The 16,730-nt window shown below is 44.1% G+C and overlaps 1 protein-coding gene across 10 annotated transcripts in view; it reads left to right on the plus strand.

Annotated features, from left to right (window-relative positions):
- SLC8A1 (solute carrier family 8 member A1) overlaps nt 1-16,730 on the plus strand; it is a 324,392-nt gene that overhangs the window by 290,417 nt on the left and 17,245 nt on the right. For all 10 annotated transcript variants that reach the window (XM_044429652.1, XM_044429651.1, XM_044429649.1 and 7 more), the window contains one exon: nt 13,536-13,811. In XM_044429652.1, coding sequence (XP_044285587.1) covers nt 13,536-13,811 — 276 coding nt within the window. The remainder of the gene's footprint in view (nt 1-13,535; nt 13,812-16,730) is intronic.

Here is a 16,730-nt window from a genome sequence, read left to right on the forward strand (position 1 = left end):
ACCCACATGCATAGTTTTAAAATGTATCGTGTCACAGCAGCTGCATGAGCAAAACTGCAGTCATTGCGTTGCACCCAGTGTCTTGTAAGCCGACTTCTGCTTGTGCTGTGTGGCTTCCTCCCTTACTGTACATCTCCCCAAGTCTGCTCTAGGGGCCCCAACCTTCCCAAAAAATGCTGGAGATGCATGTGAGAGGTCAAATCTCTCCCACCAGTATGTCTGTTCACTCAGGTGTATCCAGCGTTGTACACAGCCCATTGCTAAAACTGGGCTTTTTTCCAGCCATTAACAGCAGGGCAGATCATAAAAGAATGGCAAATTCCCGCTGACCTTTTTGTTACAGTGCTCAGCCATTTATTCAAGTTCCAGTAGGGGTTGATGCTCACTAATCAATATGAACAATCCAGCAGAGGTTATTTCTTTGTCCCTGTGGAAGACTTTATATAGCTGCTTTTCAATTAAAACAAGTGGAGCCATTATATCAAATATGATGGGGTATGGATGAAAGGCTTGCAGAAACAAGCCACAGAAGTAAATACCCTGTTGTATTGGTAATAACATGCTTAACAAGAAGAAGTCTTAAATCTGGAGTTACTTCAAATTGTTCCTTTAAAAGGGCAAGTCTTTAGATCCAAGCTACAGATTTGAAGAAAACCTTTCCACCTAATCATTGCCCCATTACCTGATCCCAGCCATGAGTAGAAAGCCAGTGTGACATAGTGCTCAGAGTGTTAGACTGGGATATGGGGGATCCTAGTTTCAGTCTTCGCTCAGCCATGAAGCTCACTGAGTCACTTGGGGCTATTCACCGACCTCACAGGATTCTTAAGAGGATAATATGAGGAGGAAGGCCACCTAAGCTGCCCTGGATTCCTTGCAAGCAGCAGAAGAAATATAGGGTATTGATATTAAAAAGTAAGTGGTGATGGGTGAACTCACTGGTTGCCTTTGGAATTGAGCTTTAAAAAGAGAAAGAGAGAAGAGAAAGGAGGGGGGGACCATAAAGTAGCTTTGCATTTTCCAAGCCCAGTTAGTTGCAAACGTTGGGCCCTACTGGATGGCTAATTCTGCCATCATCATGAAACTAGCACTAGTTTGGCTCAGCAGAAGCAGAAAACAAGACGTCTCTTGCGTCTCCTGAGCATGTCTGCTAGCATTGTGCAAGTTGAGGATGAGATGTGCAAGGCTTTTCTGCTGATTTCAGCTGATTCTCCTGCCCACTTTGCAGGGATAAGGTTGCTTGAGATGTGGAGGGAGCTGGCAGAGCAAGGAGATGTTTCACAGCACCAACATGAAAACCCGCTGTAAACGGGGCTCAGATCTGGAGGGGCTGAGCTTGCAGTAAGGCCTGGAACCCCAAACTCCTGCAATGTTGTAAGCTGCCCCGAGGCTTCGGCGAATGGGGTGGCATAAAAATGTTTTAATAAATAAATAATAAATAAATAAAATGCTGAACTCTCTCCTCTGCCATGGCTTATTCCACCAAACAGGCCAGAGGGCCTCAAACAAATCCTATGCATGATTTTTAAATGCTGCACTCACACAAATTAGGAAGACAGCTCTGATGGATGACAGACGTAAAGGCAAATTTGCCAGTGTTTCAACAGCCATTGTCTGAACAATCAAAACTGTCCTGTATTTGATCTCAGGTGCCTTTCTTGCTATCGCTGGAGACTGGTGACCTCTTGTTTGAAGGCCACTTTTTGATTAGCTTACAGGCTCAGTAGTTCGGAACACTTCTCTCGAAAGCTAGAGGCACATTCCCCCAGAAAGTTGGTGTTGTTGGTCTCCAGGCCTTCATTAGAAATGTTGGTATATTCCATAGTGAAATCCTAGTGAGAATGCTTGTCAAATTATTGTTTTAAGTGATGAGTTGGAAACATCAGTGCCAAGGAGAACATAGTGACATAGAAGAGTGGTAGACCTGACTTTCAACCGGTTGATTGATTGGCACAATAGGTTAAAAACCTGCCTCTGGTTGACTAACGTTCAGGATGATTGAATGAGAGATTAGATGAGCAGGAGTCACCTGGAAGAGAGGAGGGTAGAAATATGCCAGTACTTGTTGTGTCAGCTCTGTTCATGGGGCTTCCAGAAACCTATCACAGGGAGGAAGTGGACCCCTAGTCACCTCACTGATCTTTTCCCCTATCAGTGTTGTTGTGCTCCATTGATCTGGGGATAGGATGGCATGAATTGGTGACCTGCAACAGCAGGGGCAGGACCTGATGGCCTTCTTGACCTTTCCAACTCCAGTATTCTATCATTCTATGAATTAGGATGTTGCACTGCAGCCCAAGTTGGACAGATGCCATCATTGCTGCATGTTCCTTTCCTTTTTCCTTGTTAATTCTGAAGCAGAAGGGCCTGAAGGAGCAAGTGGTGGGAGGAGAGGAGAAGCAGGCAGTCACAGAAGAAAAATATATGAAAGTCTTACTGATCTGACATTAATCTAGCACTATATACAGGGTGAGGCAATTAAAAGTTACAATTTCAAAAGCGTCCCTTTTTCCTTCTGTTATTCGAGCAAATTTCCATCATGTTTTATTCATAAGGGTCTCTGATTTCTTTTACACAAGTTTTTTTAAAATTTTATAAAAAATAATATAATTTTAGCTTATTTTGTTTTTATTCAATTTTTATTTTATAACTTTTAATTGCCTCACCCTGTATATGGCTCAGAGGTCCTAAAGCAAAGGAATCTAAGTGCCAATCCCCGCCAACCTAAGCTTTGGCACTTGCTTCTGAAAATACTCCCTTGGAATCTGGAGTCAGCTACAACTCTCAGGTACTAGAGACCTTTTATATCTCAAAATGTAATTTGTTCTAAATGGGAACCATAAAATAACGTAATTCTGTCAGCACACCCTAAGCTGGTTTACTCAGAAATATGTCCTCCTGTCCTCAGTTGGACATACTTTTCAGTAAGTGTCGTTACAAACTGCAGCCTATATAACATTGCTACACACTGGCTTTTCTGCCTTTAAATATTCTGGCTGTCACTTTTGGCTGCCTCCGGAAACCCATTGCCCAAGCAGGAATTTGGGAGGCCAAAGGCTACATGTAATCCTTCACTAGAGAACCTGAAAGGCCCAATGTGTGCAGTGGCCTTTACTTCCTGAGTAAGTATTTAGGAGGGCAGCCTTACAGTGCTATCTGATACATGTATTCTCAGAAGTAAGCGCCACTGACTTTAATGGAACATTCCCCTGGTAAATGACTGCAGGACTGCAGCCTCAATCTCTTCAGACATGCAGTTTTACCTCCACAAAAATACTGGTATTTTTTGTGCATAATGGGCTTTTTGTTTACTACAGAGTTCCCAAAATACTGGCAATGCTTAAAAATTAGGGATAGATAACAATGCTCTTCATTGGAGTCATTATACAAATATTTGAGAAATGCTTTTGATCTCTGTGAGCTTGCTTGAAATTTATAATTTTCAGAGTTGCGTACAGCCCTGAACCTTTCACAGTGCCCTTAATGTTTCTGTGTGTTTAATGAAAACACTATTGGGATATCATTCTATAAGGTCTGATGGAATTTTGCAAACACACCAGATATAATCTTGAAACCCAAAAACAAAAAGAAAAGCAGCTAGAGGGAAGTGAGAGGAGGAAAAGACAAATTGTAGATATAAAATCCAGTTCTGTTCCAAGTTGAATTGATAGAATTACCAAACGATAGAACTGCATAATCCGAAAAGTCTCTAAACATTTAGACCAAGACAAGAAAAAATTCATCACAGCCCAAGTTTTCCTAATAGGTGCCATCAATCTGTAACACTTGTCAGAATACTATATCCAGGGTTCTCTCAACCACTGACAGGTTGTGACATAAACTCCTTATGAAGTTTATTTTTTCACTGTCTGCGGGAAGAAAATGTGGATCTGCTTGATTTTAACTCCCATGAAATTTTTACTGGAGGGACTGAATTGAAGATGGATAATAAAGAAGACTTCTCTGAGCAGCTCACTACCAAAATATTATCCTTCTCAGTTCTGTTGCACTTTTCAGTATACAAAAATGACAGCTTGAACTTGTTCCTTTACGCCAGCCCTGTAAAGTTAGGCAGAAGGGAATCATTTGCTCAGCGTTACTCAATGGTTGTAATATCTGAGCAGGCCTCCAAATCAGGATTTCCCATATCCAAGAACGGCTTCTTCTATGGGAACAACTGGCAGCCCAGAAATTCAATCCATCCAGGAGCAGCTGCCCATACCAGTCCTCAGTAGGAACAGCAAATCCATTTTGGTTTCTAAAATTTTCAATCTTTTGGCATTCAAGTACGTTCCTTCCCATTTTGGCATCAGATTGCAAATGCTTGGGCAAACAGTAGTCATGAAACTTAATGTCTATATTTGTATGCATTTTTTGTAAATGTATGCATCATTTGTGCACAATTATCCCAGTTTTTACCTTTTTTAATCAGAGACTTGCATGGCAGTATTCAGAGAAGTGAAGAATGAAGTTTAATGGTGTTCCGGTTCACCCTTTAATTTTGAAAGTGCCAATAGATCAGTTCATATTAAAAAGTAAACCAAATTAATTTCTCCTTATCCTAGTTCTTAGCAACTACATTGCTTAATTTCTATATTTTATGACTTAAATTTTGTGCATCAGTGTGCAGCTGAAACTGAATGGTTCTTTTTTCTTAATGATTGCCTCCCCAAACATGTTTGGAACTGTGCAAGAAGTATCTTGGGGAGAAATTCAAAATGGAGATGTGGAGAACATGTTGCAACTTGTTTCTTAGTAAGCAAAAGACAAACTGATGGAACTTCCTGCCCAGGGAAGGCTGCCAAACTCTCTTCCTGATGACCATCAGGAGACTGGAATGAACATAGATTTTACTGCTTACTTTTGCTATTTGCTCTGGGGCTTTATTGAATTCATTTTAGGTAGTGGTGGTTTTAATGTATGTGAACTGCCTTGGAGGATCTTAGAACCTAAAAGGGTATGGTAGAAAAATAAGCTGTGTAACAATTATGAGAAAAAAGCAGCCGTGTTGTGCTTTTGCACAAATTTGATTCTCAGTGAGGTTCATCCTGTGAGCAGGAAGCAGAGTTGTAGTAGGGAAATGTATGGCCCCAGGGTGATTAAAATGAGCCCAGGATGCTTCAAAGAAAACTGAGCTAACCTGTAGATTTTCAGGTAACTGCAAGCTAGCTGCAAATGATGGCAGTTTTGGTCCAACTCATCTGGACAGCACCAGGTTAAAAGCGGCTAACAATTCCTTAAACTTTCAACAGTTTCTTGTGCTCACAGTCCTCGCTTCAAAGGAAGAACCACTGGGATTAATTATATCTCCAACCATTTACACCAAGTTTTGGCTTCTTAATGCCCAGGGAGCTGTTGAGCTAAGATCTCTTAACATTTGCTTATACAATGAATTGCTCATAATGGCATAATGTTCAATTCTCCTAATGGACATTTGTTGTCCTGGTTTCTTGTCGCACCATAAATGTGCTTTAAGAAAATGTAATATCAAATGCTTTCTAGCCAAGGTGAGAGAGTGACTCAGTCCTTATTCATATGAAGTTTGTGTTCATGCAGGGTTTTTAAAAGTACTTTAAATTGTAGGTTTTTCAAAACTATTTAAAGCACTTTAACAGAATTCTTCACCATGTCCACCTGCAGAGAGCTTTCTGTTCTCAGGCTGCATGTTCCATTATCCCAGAACAGATAGAAATGGGGAAATTATTATTTTATTAATGCTAGAAGAACAACCAATGTCAGTTGAGGTGGTTCAAAACAAGCACGTTCTCCAAATACACAGAAGTGCAACAGTGGTAGCTTTAGGAAGTTTGGCCTAGTTGGGACACAATTGGGTTCCAGGAAGGAAAAGCAGAGCCACATCTTCAGGATACAAGTGAAAAGGTGGTATTTTATTGGGGGGAAAACGAAAGAAGCATACACTCTTGAAATGCTGCTTTGTTGCTGAACCAGTCCACTGGTGCTCCTAGCCTGGTATTGTGGACACTGGTGGGCAGCAGCTCTGCGAGGTTTCAGGCAGGTGTTTTTCCAGCTCTGCGAGGTTTCAGGCAGGCGTTTTTCCAGCTCTGCGAGGTTTCAGGCAGGCGTTTTTCCAGCTCTGTGAGGTTTCAGGCAGGCGTTTTTCCAGCTCTGCGAGGTTTCAGGCAGGTGTTTTTCCAGCTCTGCGAGGTTTCAGGCAGGTGTTTTTCCAGCACTGTGAGGTGATGCCAGGGGCTGGGCCCGAACCCTTGGCGTGCACAGCAGCTGCCCCGCCTCTGAGGCATGGTCCCAGCCAACTTGTACAAATCGGAACTGCAAGGAAGGGAGGCAAGACGGGAAGGCAGGGCATACTCATGGAGAGGGGTTGACATGAACATGGCGTCCTTGTGATTCCAGGGCTGGCAGCCTTGCCTTTGCAGCAGTGGCCAAGGTCACATGTACAGTGCCATTAGGAAGGTGTCATTTGTCCCAAAGGTACCTTGTGCAAACACAGTTTGTCCAGGGGCCCAATGGTAGCTCCCAAGACAATTGCACAGGGGATGTTTTGAACTGAGGTTCTCTTCATGGATATTCCCTAATACTATTATTTATTTATTTGGAGTTTTTATATGCCGTCCCAGTCGCAAAAGCCTCGGGACGGCTTCCAACATAATAAATAAACAATCATACGTATAAAATATAAAATCTGGATTCACCCTTGCTACAAAGATTTAAAACCAATAAATAATATTAACAATTATTAAAATATTGTTGAATAAAAAGGTCTTGGCCTGGTGCCAAAAAACAAATAACGATGGTGCCAGGCAGACCTCTCTGGGGAGCGTGTTCCATAGGTTGGGCGCCACTGCAGAGAAAGCCCTCCTCCGGGTACTCACCCTCCTAATATCCTTCACGGAGGGCTCCTGGAGGAGGGCCTCTGCCGCCGATCTCAAGGGACGGCATATATTAGCAAGTCAGGACGGCTTTCTGAGTGCTATATGTGCTCTCCTCTGTCATCGTTTAGATCAGCCTTTCCCGACCTGGCGCCATCAGTTGTGTTAGATTGCGACTCCTGCCATTCCCCTCCAGCTTGGATGTCAACTGGGAATTACGGAGTTACAGTCTGTTGTAACGGGAGGGCAGCAGGATAGAGGCCTTTTGTATTGCTCATTTTGGAGCTGAAACACAGAGAAGCCATCCGAAGTGGCTTATGTTCCTTGTTACTTCGGTTAGCTTTATTTCGAGATGAGTCTCTGCCATGTTCAGTTAAAGTTTAACAATAGCTTTTTGATGGTATTTGCTTGATTTTGTGTGTATTTTATGCTTAATTTCTGCTAGCCTCTTGGAATTTGCTGAAACAGAAACTTGGAATACATTTGTATTAAGCATAAAAGAGCCAACATAAAACCACTCAGACTAGATTTTACTCAGCTCCTGAGTAAACCTGTCCTTGCTCTAATTTGGTCAAAAGCACTGGAATCATTGACCAACAAGAAAAGCAGTAATGCATCGCAACGCCTGCATTTACCCACTGAGAAAAAGAAGGGGGAAAAGGACTTTTGCATGTCCTCACATGGATGAGCTGTGCAATAATCTCATTCCAGCTGGTCATACCTTAACTATCTTCTTTTCCTGTCTGTGATAAGTATTGATTTTCTTACCTGGAGAACAAATGGATGGGTGCTCTGCTTTTTATTTAATTATATTAAATGTTCAATTGTTAAATTAAGGAAATTAAACAACTGCAACTTAAGCCTATTAGGGTAAAGCTGCATGTTATGCTGGCAAACCTGCAGTTGCCAGGGAATGAGACGGCAGGTTGGGATGATGCTAAACCCCTTTCCCACATGCGAATTCTTCCCGAAATTCCCTCTGGGGCTTTCCAAGGCTTTCCCTGCAGACTCAGCCAGGCTCATTTCCAGACCCAAAGTGAACTGTGGGAGAACATTATTGGGGAAGTGGTGGTGAGAAAGAAGGGGGCAGGTGCAAGAACAAGGACACACAGAAACACACACACCACCAGTTGATTCTCCCTTGCAAATACGCCATTTAGTGCTACTAGGCAAATACCACACTGGGCATCCCGCATTTGCCTTGTGATGTCTCCTGCCACGCTTAGACTTGACTGTGATCCTACACATGCCTTCCTCTAAGTAGACATGCATAGGATTGCACAGCTACTGGGATGCTCAACCCGAAAGAGGAGCTGCATCTCCAAAGAAACCCACAAATTCGCATCGCAGTTGCATGTCCTGATTTATTTGGTTTGTGCCCTGCCTTTCCACCAAAAATGACGCACAAGGCAGCTTACAGTCCCTAGTAGGCAAATTTAAAAACAAGCACTAAATTAAAATAGCAATGCAATAGACTTCACTATAGAAAAAATGGATTAGGTGACCTGTTCACCTGCCCCATGTGTTGTCCAAGTGCAAACAGCTGAAGGGCGTCTTCAGGGCCACTGGCCTCCCCTTCCTCTGGTTCACTGCCATTAAACTGGACTAGGAATGGACAGCCCTTCTTACAGAGGACACCTTCAAACAGAGGAGTGTAAAGTAAGACACCTGGCCACCCAAACAAACTACTGGTCTGTAGAGTTTCTCCTTTATTGATTTACCAACCCTCCCTAACCCATGACAAGGTCCCGAAATATTCGCAATTCCAGGCCTGGTGTCAGAATTTGTTTTTCACAAACAGAAGTTGGGGACACTGTTGGAAATCTGTTGGTTATTGCGGCTATGCAGAAAGGAAGCACTGATGTTAATATCTTTGATGAGTGGCAGGTTTCTTTCTATACAGAAACGCCTATGCCTAACAGGAGAAGCTCTGTCACAGCATTTTCCTTGCTTCATACTGAAATGGGCCATTGCCTCACTGAGAAAACGTGGCAGCTGCGCAGCAAGAGCACCTGAGTGCTTCAGGCTTTCACAGCTGTCTGGTGCTCTCTTGCTGTTCCTTGCTTTTTCCATGATCGTATCAGTCTTTTTGTGCTCCTCAGTGCATGGAGAACAAGTGCATCTGCTGATCCAAGCAAAAAAAAAAATCAAAATGTTCTGCAGTTTCTCCATAGCAGTATTGCAAATGGAGATGACCCACAGCTGGGTCTTGTGGGTGAGACATAGGCTGGAGAAAAAGTTAGTGCCATAGGGAAATAATGCTAATTCTAGGAAAGCGACAGAGTTAATTGGGGCATGATGGTACCAGCTAAGCTAAAGGGAGCTAGGGGAAGCTACTGGTGAGCACAAGTGGCAAGGATGCCCGGTTTCTGGAGGCTCTCCATGGACCTTCCCCAGTGAGTTCATCTTCTCCCCACCATTGTTGCAAACTGCTGTAGACCTGCCTCTTTCTCCTCCTTGTAGCTACTTCCTTCCTAGACGTGCAGAGAGCCAAGGAGCAAGGAGGTGGCCACAGTTTAGCTTTTTCTCCTTGGCACCACCATCACCTTGGCTGGAGCAAAAGACAAGGGGAACAAGCCGGTTGCAGCGGGGAAAGAGACAGGCAACTCCAGGAGACTCTTTTGTGTGCCTCCCCAGTGATGACCCTCAGCAGGTGCCCACTCATGTCTCCTTTTGACACCAGCTCGTTTGCTTTGTAACTGGGGGAGGGGACGACAACTTTCCACTGTATTTGTAAGGGGACCATTTCCACTTTCCTGATACTGCCATGTGGAATTTGGACACTGTTTCATTCTGGATTGCTTCATCATAGGGTTTACAAGGTAAGAAATATTCAGCAGTCATTTCCCACTGCCTTCTGTGCAGTAGGAACCAGAGTTAGCATGAGCATTACTGCCATCATCTGTGAAAGATCCTCTTCCGGTGTCTCTTTCAACTGCTGCTGCTGCACAGTAGCTGCCCTTCAAGAGTTTCTCTGCCTCCATCCCCATTAGAAATCTCTACACTGTTCTGCTGCTGTAACACTACTCCTTAGCAGAGCCCTAGATCAAATCAACGCAGAACATATCCTGGAAGCAAAACTGAAGAAATTGAGGCTGTGTACCCCAGGCATGCAGAAGAAGAGGAAGACTAACATTAAGATGGATTGGCTCCAGAAAGGAAGCCAAGCCTTGAGTTTGCATGAGCTGCGCAGCGCTGTCAAGCAAAGGGCTTTTAGTTGTGAAGGTGCCATAACTTGGAGGTGACTCAGTGGCATGTAACAGTAACCAGGCATCTGGTTTGGCCCAACGCTTCCATTGTGGAGGTGGCAGATCACAGCTTTCTGCAAACACAGCTTGGCTAGGAGTTCCAACAGCATCCCTAGGTGCTGGCTCAGCCCTAAGGATGAAGGCCAGTGCAACGGTTTTGAAAGAGTGGTACTTCATGGATTCACTACAAATGTGCCTTTCCTTTGATGGGGTCAGGCTTTGGAGGTGAGTGGAGGGCAAGTTCGGCACATTCAAAACAGAAGCAAGTAGGTGCAGAGCCAGCAGACTAAAAGGCATCCTCCTGCCCCCAAAATAATGGAAAGCTTCCCACACTCATAATTCCTGGTTCAGGAATATTATTCATGTGGCACTTTTTAATCATTGAAATGGTGTGCTGAGTCCATATTGTTTCAGGAAAGGGGGTGTAAGGTTGGTACAATACTGAGAATGCAAAGAATTTGACAAGTTTCTAGACTTCGGGGGAGATTAACAATTGGATTTTTCTCCAATGCAGAATCGTCTAAGAAAAGTGAGTAGCTTGTGGGTGTGTTTGGTTTGGTTTCCTCTCTTTTTTTTCTACGCCTCTGATCTTACTTTCTTCACCCATCTTTTTGAATTTTAAAAGGATGGGCTGAGTAAATGGGTGTATGATTTTGGCTAGAGAGGGTTATTTCTGCATGCCAGAGGGCATTCCAGTTTATGCTTCATTGCTGATCTACTGATTGATATGACAATAAAATTGACTAACAACAGATTAAAATTAGAAGGTAAACAAGCTTTTCTCAACTGAAAAGGGTGTAAAGTGGGGGGCAAACTATTGGGAAGGCAGAACAAGTCTCATATGATGAAAGGTTACAGCGTTTGGAGCATTTTACTTGAGAACGGGTGTACAAATGCTCTTTCCACCTGAAGGCCAAATTCCATTTTGGGTAAGTTTTCAGGGACCACATTCCACATTTCAGGCACGACCAAGGGCCAGTAGGGACAGGCCAAAGATGAATGCAGCAGGGCCTGCATGAGAATAGTGGTCTATTGTAGCGTAAAGCTCTTACTGCAAGTATATCTTATATACAAAGGAGGTGCATATATCTTAGGAGAGACATTTCGCCTTTTTAGAAAGGCCCACCACAGGGACACCCCCCCCCATGCTGTACACAAGGCAGGAAGCTACAAGTATCAAGGGTGGTCATGAGAAAGTGGATCAGAGCAGGGGGAAAACCTGAAGACTGGAGCATGACGAGGGGTATGTAAGGAATCTGTTTTGGGAGTGGGACTCTATAGGATTCCCTGGGTTCACCTTGCCATACTCAAGTCCACTGTGTCCTGGCCCTGAGCCCAAGTTCCTAGGGAGCACGCCCAGCATCCGCAGGGCGCTTGCCAGAAATTGATGCCCTGCACTGTGCAAGCAGCATCCCTCTTCCGCACCACATGTAGCAGTTTCTGAGCTGGAGCACCTGAAGCAGAAGAGGTTGCTGGTTGTGCCGGGGCCATTCTGCAAGCATTGGCAGACGTCTTGGCTTGGCTCACTTTCTAAGACTGAGCCGAGCATGGTAAAGGTAAAGGTTTCCCCTTGACGTGAAGTCCAGTCATGCCTGTCTCTAGGGGGCGGTGCTCATCCCCGTTTCCTAGCCGAGGGAGCCAGCGTTTGTCCCCAGACAGTCTCCGTGGTCGTGTGGCCGGCATGACTAGACACCAAAGTGCACGGAACGCTGTTACCTGCCCACCAAAGTGGTACCTTTTCATCTACTTGCATTTGCATGCTTTTGAACTGCAAGGTTGGCAGGAGCTGGGACGGAGCAACAGGAACTCACCCTGTTGTGCAGATTCGAACCAGCAACCTTTCGATCAACCAGCCCAGCAGCACAGCGGTTTAAACCACTGTGCCACCTGCAGTGCCCGAGCATGAGAAGTACACAAATGCTAGAGGGACAGATTCCTTGGCTGGCAGCTATGAGAGCAGAATACTGGATCAACTATGCCAGCAAAAAAGAACATGAAACTCCCTGGATTTTGTTGGACAGCGATCGCCATTAGCCATAGCCAGCCAATCCAATAGTTAGGGGCACTTGGAGTTGCAGCCCAGCAACATTAGGGGCACCAGGCAGTGCCAGTCCCCTTGGGTTGCATGCAGCACTTTATAGATGTTCCCGGGTCCAATCAGCACCACCTCCCAGGGGGAGGGAGGTTACTGCTGCTTCTCCATGCAACTCTCATTGCTCAGCTACATAGAACAAGCAGGTGAGCGGGCGGCTGCCAGGGGAGAGGTGGGGACACAAGTGAATGGCAGTGGGGTGTGGCCCTCAGCAGGTCCTGATCTTAACCCCGTGCAGGAGCCAGGTAGTGGGCCCAGGAAGCAGGTGGTGGGAACCAGCAAACAGAGCAGGCCATGGAAGCAGACTCAGGGCACAGATGTAGGACACCATCAGAAGATGGCAAATGGTTTGTGAATATTTTTGCAGGCAAAACCAAAACTGTGTGCTGCAACCTTGACTCATCAGATTATCCAGCAAAAGCATTCCTTGAGCAATCACAAGGGTAGACATTTTATATGAGGAGCTGTGAGGTAAAGCCATTCTTGTTTATTGCAGGCAACGGTTCCTCTGCTTTGGTGTATTACCGTAACGTGTGATAAACAGGATGGCCTTTCTTTTTGTTTTTTGGGCTGGGACCCTAACCCTATCCTTTTGGGATAACTTTTGTTTATGAAGCTGCATGCTGTACCTATTGTACTTCCTTTCATTTCTTGACAAAGGCACCTATATTGAGATGGTGATATTTTATATATATTGTTAATCAAGGAATTGGTCAACAGCAGATGATTAATTGCTTTAAAATCTATGGCAGATGGACAACCCCCTAAAATGACCTTGTATATGTGCCTTTACACAATCTGTCCCTTAAAACATTTGGTGCGATAATGTGGTTTTGTAGAGTGTTAGAATGATGGGTAGAAAGGACAATGTAATGTAAAGAAACCGTGTAATAATGTGCTTCATTACAGCAATGGCATGTGGATTTTTTGTATCAGCAGCTTTGAGAAGGGCCAGATATGAACTGCAGGTGGTGCAGAAGTATCAAATTTAGATTGCCTGCCACAGTTGCCAAAATGGCATGGGCCAGCCCTGAAAGCTCCCATGGGCAGAAATAAACTAGTCTTCCCCAAATCCCTCAATTCCCAGCCATCATGAGAACCATAACTGGGAGTTGCAGCCCTACATGTGGAGAGACCAGGTTGGAGAAAGCTGTAATAAAGCATATGGTCAAATGGAGCCGCCTTATATGGAGTCACTTCATGGGTTCATCTAACCCAATTCTCTGTCATCATAAAGGGCTTTTCTGGCCTTAGCATTTGGACAGTATCCACCTCAGATGGGATGGGGGTGTGCACAAGTCAAGTTTTCACTGACCTCTCTCTCTCTCTCTCATGTTTATATTCTAGGAGAGGATGATGATGATGATGAATGTGGGGAAGAAAAGCTGCCTTCTTGCTTTGATTATGTGATGCACTTTCTGACCGTCTTCTGGAAAGTCCTGTTTGCCTTTGTCCCCCCAACGGACTACTGGAATGGTTGGGCTTGTTTTGTTGTATCCATCCTAATGATCGGCCTTCTGACGGCATTCATTGGGGACTTGGCTTCCCATTTTGGCTGTACCATTGGCCTGAAGGATTCAGTAACCGCAGTTGTATTTGTTGCATTGGGAACTTCAGTGCCAGGTAAAAAAACACAACAACTAAAGATGAATATAGTCACAATAATGTCATTCTCTGCCAATGTTTTTCATGTCATCACACTATGCTGTACGTGAGGGATCCCAGGAGACCTGGCAGCAATCCAGGATTCTCCATCTGGACTGTGTGTTTATTCAATTTGTAACACAGATTGTTTGTGGACAATTTAGTTAACAAACTTCAATCCATTTATCCCAAAACAATTTCATTAGAATCCTGTGTATCATTCAAGGGGAAAAAGATGATTGCAGCCTTAGGGTGTACATCTTAATCAATTTACTCCCAAGTAGCCTTAGTTAAAACAGAAAGATTATTTCAGAAGCTAGAGAACTGCTTCTTGACCTTCTTTGCACTTGACTCTGAGGACTACATTTCATTTGCACTCCTTTTTACAATGACTGTTTATTTCATCGAGGCCACAATTACCAGAAAGTGGTGTGTTCTCATGGTAGAGCAACCCTCAGGCTGCCCAACTTAACAGCCCTGCAAGATCCTCCCCTTACAAAAGAATGAGTATGGGCCCAAATTACTACAAGCAATGCTAAAGATGTCACTTTAGCACTGACATGTTGTGTGATTTGTGTTTTTAATGCATGTTTAAGCCACCAGGGGCCCCATCCAGTAGCTGGCCAGTGAATGGCAGAGAAAAGGAATTCCATTCCCAAACCATTCCCCCCACCCCTGTTTTTTCATGGTCCCAAGAATTTCCCACCCTGGAAGCTGCTCTTTGCAGCAAGAGGTTTTGGTTAAGAGCTCTGCCTCTGATGGAGAAAACAGCTGGTGGTGGGGGGCGCTCAGAACTGCTGCAAACAGAAGGAGTGAGCTCCATAGCTTGTGTGGACCAGGTCGTGATCAGGGAGCCCTGCTTGCTTTCTTTGAAAGGTCTGTTGAGTGACAGGTGATGTGTTTAGTACCATGTGCAATGTAGCCCATATACAGACAAAGAGACAGGGAAAGTCTCTTGGTAAATCAGAAGAAGGAAGCATGGACCATTTTAATTAACTGCAGAAGAGAAATGAATGGATTTCACAGCCTTTTCAACAGCTTATGCAAGCATGTCGAAAGGGAATTATCCTTATTATGACTGATTTAAATGTCCGCAAAGAAGTAAGTCTGCTGAGTTCATCAGAATTCTTAGGCTAGATGCTAAACAAAAAATGGTGGAAAGAAAGGAACATTCACAACTGGAACCTTGGCATCTGCCTTATACTGAGTTGGCCACTGGTTTACGTACCTCAGGATTGCCTGCACCATCTGGCCACAGCTGTCCAGGGTTTCAGACACGTGCAGCCGGATGGGATTGAACTTGCAAAGCATGAGATTTCTAGCTAAAATTAAGTTCTTCCCTTTTGCAAGAACAGCTTGAACAAACACTACTATTGGCCAAGGTGAATTTTGATTATACAGATCGCACAGACCCTTACAGCAAGTATTGTATGAATATATAGTAAAGAGGTGCGAATCCAGATACATATAATAGGTGTCTTTTCCATATGTTGGAACAGATATGCTGCAATGATATGTGTATCTACACTCATATACAATGATATGCATGTGAAAGCACATACTAGGAAAGCACTGTCAGGGTTCCAACGGAGCGAAGCTCAGGGAGCCCAGGTTCAATTTAGATGCCAGGAAGTAGGTCCTGACAGTTAGGACCCCGAGGGTGTGGAATGGGCTTCCACGGGAGGTGATTGAAGCCCCATCAGGATGTTCAAGGCTAGTCATGCACATGGCGGGCATGTCATGAGCGGAGCCGGCTGGAGCCGGGGGTCAGACTATATGGCCCAGGAGGCCCCTTCTGACTCACTCTGTTTCTGTGTTTCTTAATCACACAGTAACCCACATTGAAGGGTTGAGTATGAGTTGAATGTGGGTAGTCACTGAACAGGGAGTTGTTGATGGAATGTGAATTATAGTGTCTGAACTCAGTTGCACCAACAAACCATGGCTTGTTAATCATGAATAAGCCATGAAAAGAACCCATGGTTTGTTGCTAGGTTATGAAATGTGATTTGTTCATCATGGCCTATAATTCTGGCTATGTTTCAATAGCACCCTCAGTGTGGATTATCATGTTACCAGAACCCAGTCAGTGTTTCAGCAGTGCCACCCAGCTCTGAGTCTGTCAGGCCAGTGAACAACATTGGTTCTCAAAAGACTCAGTGCCTTTTTAATGAGTATTGCAAAGAAATGCTGCTGTTCTCTGCATTAATGTCCACTAGAGTCAGGAAGTCTGTTTAATAAAATTACTTAACCCTAGTTAACCTCACCTTAACACCATTCAATGCAACATCACTCTCTCAGCCAAAGTTGTGAAAAGGTGCATTTTTCTAACCCTTTCAATGCATGCATTTAGACAAAGTGGGAATTTCTAGTCTATTTTAGAGATTACGAGTTGGGAGCCAGAGCTCAATTGCCGTAAGATCTAAGGCCGCAATCTTGAGTTTATGGTGTCAGATTGAATCAGCAGATTTATTCTTGGTTATACTGAATGGGATTGCCCATCAAGCTCTCTATGCATCACATTATATTTCAGCATGAATGCCCTTTTATTTTGTTTGTTAAGGTGCACTCATTCTGGAACTTGTCCTGTTCAGGGTCCTTTGTTATTGATGGGAGCAGTGGAATACTGCTGCTCACAATTAGCTTTTCTCCAACAGGCAAGTGTTGAAATTTGCAGTATTCTAGGGAATGGTGTGCCAAGGATGTTAATGATGTGTAAGAAAATGCACAGCTCCTTCAGATCCTGGATTTCTACATGAAGAACAGGGGCCAGGAAGTTGTGGTACTACTGATGTCCCTCCCATCATTAGTTAAGAATAATGGGAGTTTTAGTCCAAAACAAGAGGCATCAAAATGGGAACAACTGAGCTAGAGATTTTTCCACATGCTGAAAAGGCA

Source organism: Varanus komodoensis, unplaced genomic scaffold (genome assembly GCF_004798865.1).
Source record: "Varanus komodoensis strain SLA01 unplaced genomic scaffold, ASM479886v1 scaffold2, whole genome shotgun sequence".
Classification (NCBI taxonomy): Eukaryota; Metazoa; Chordata; class Lepidosauria; order Squamata; family Varanidae; genus Varanus; species Varanus komodoensis.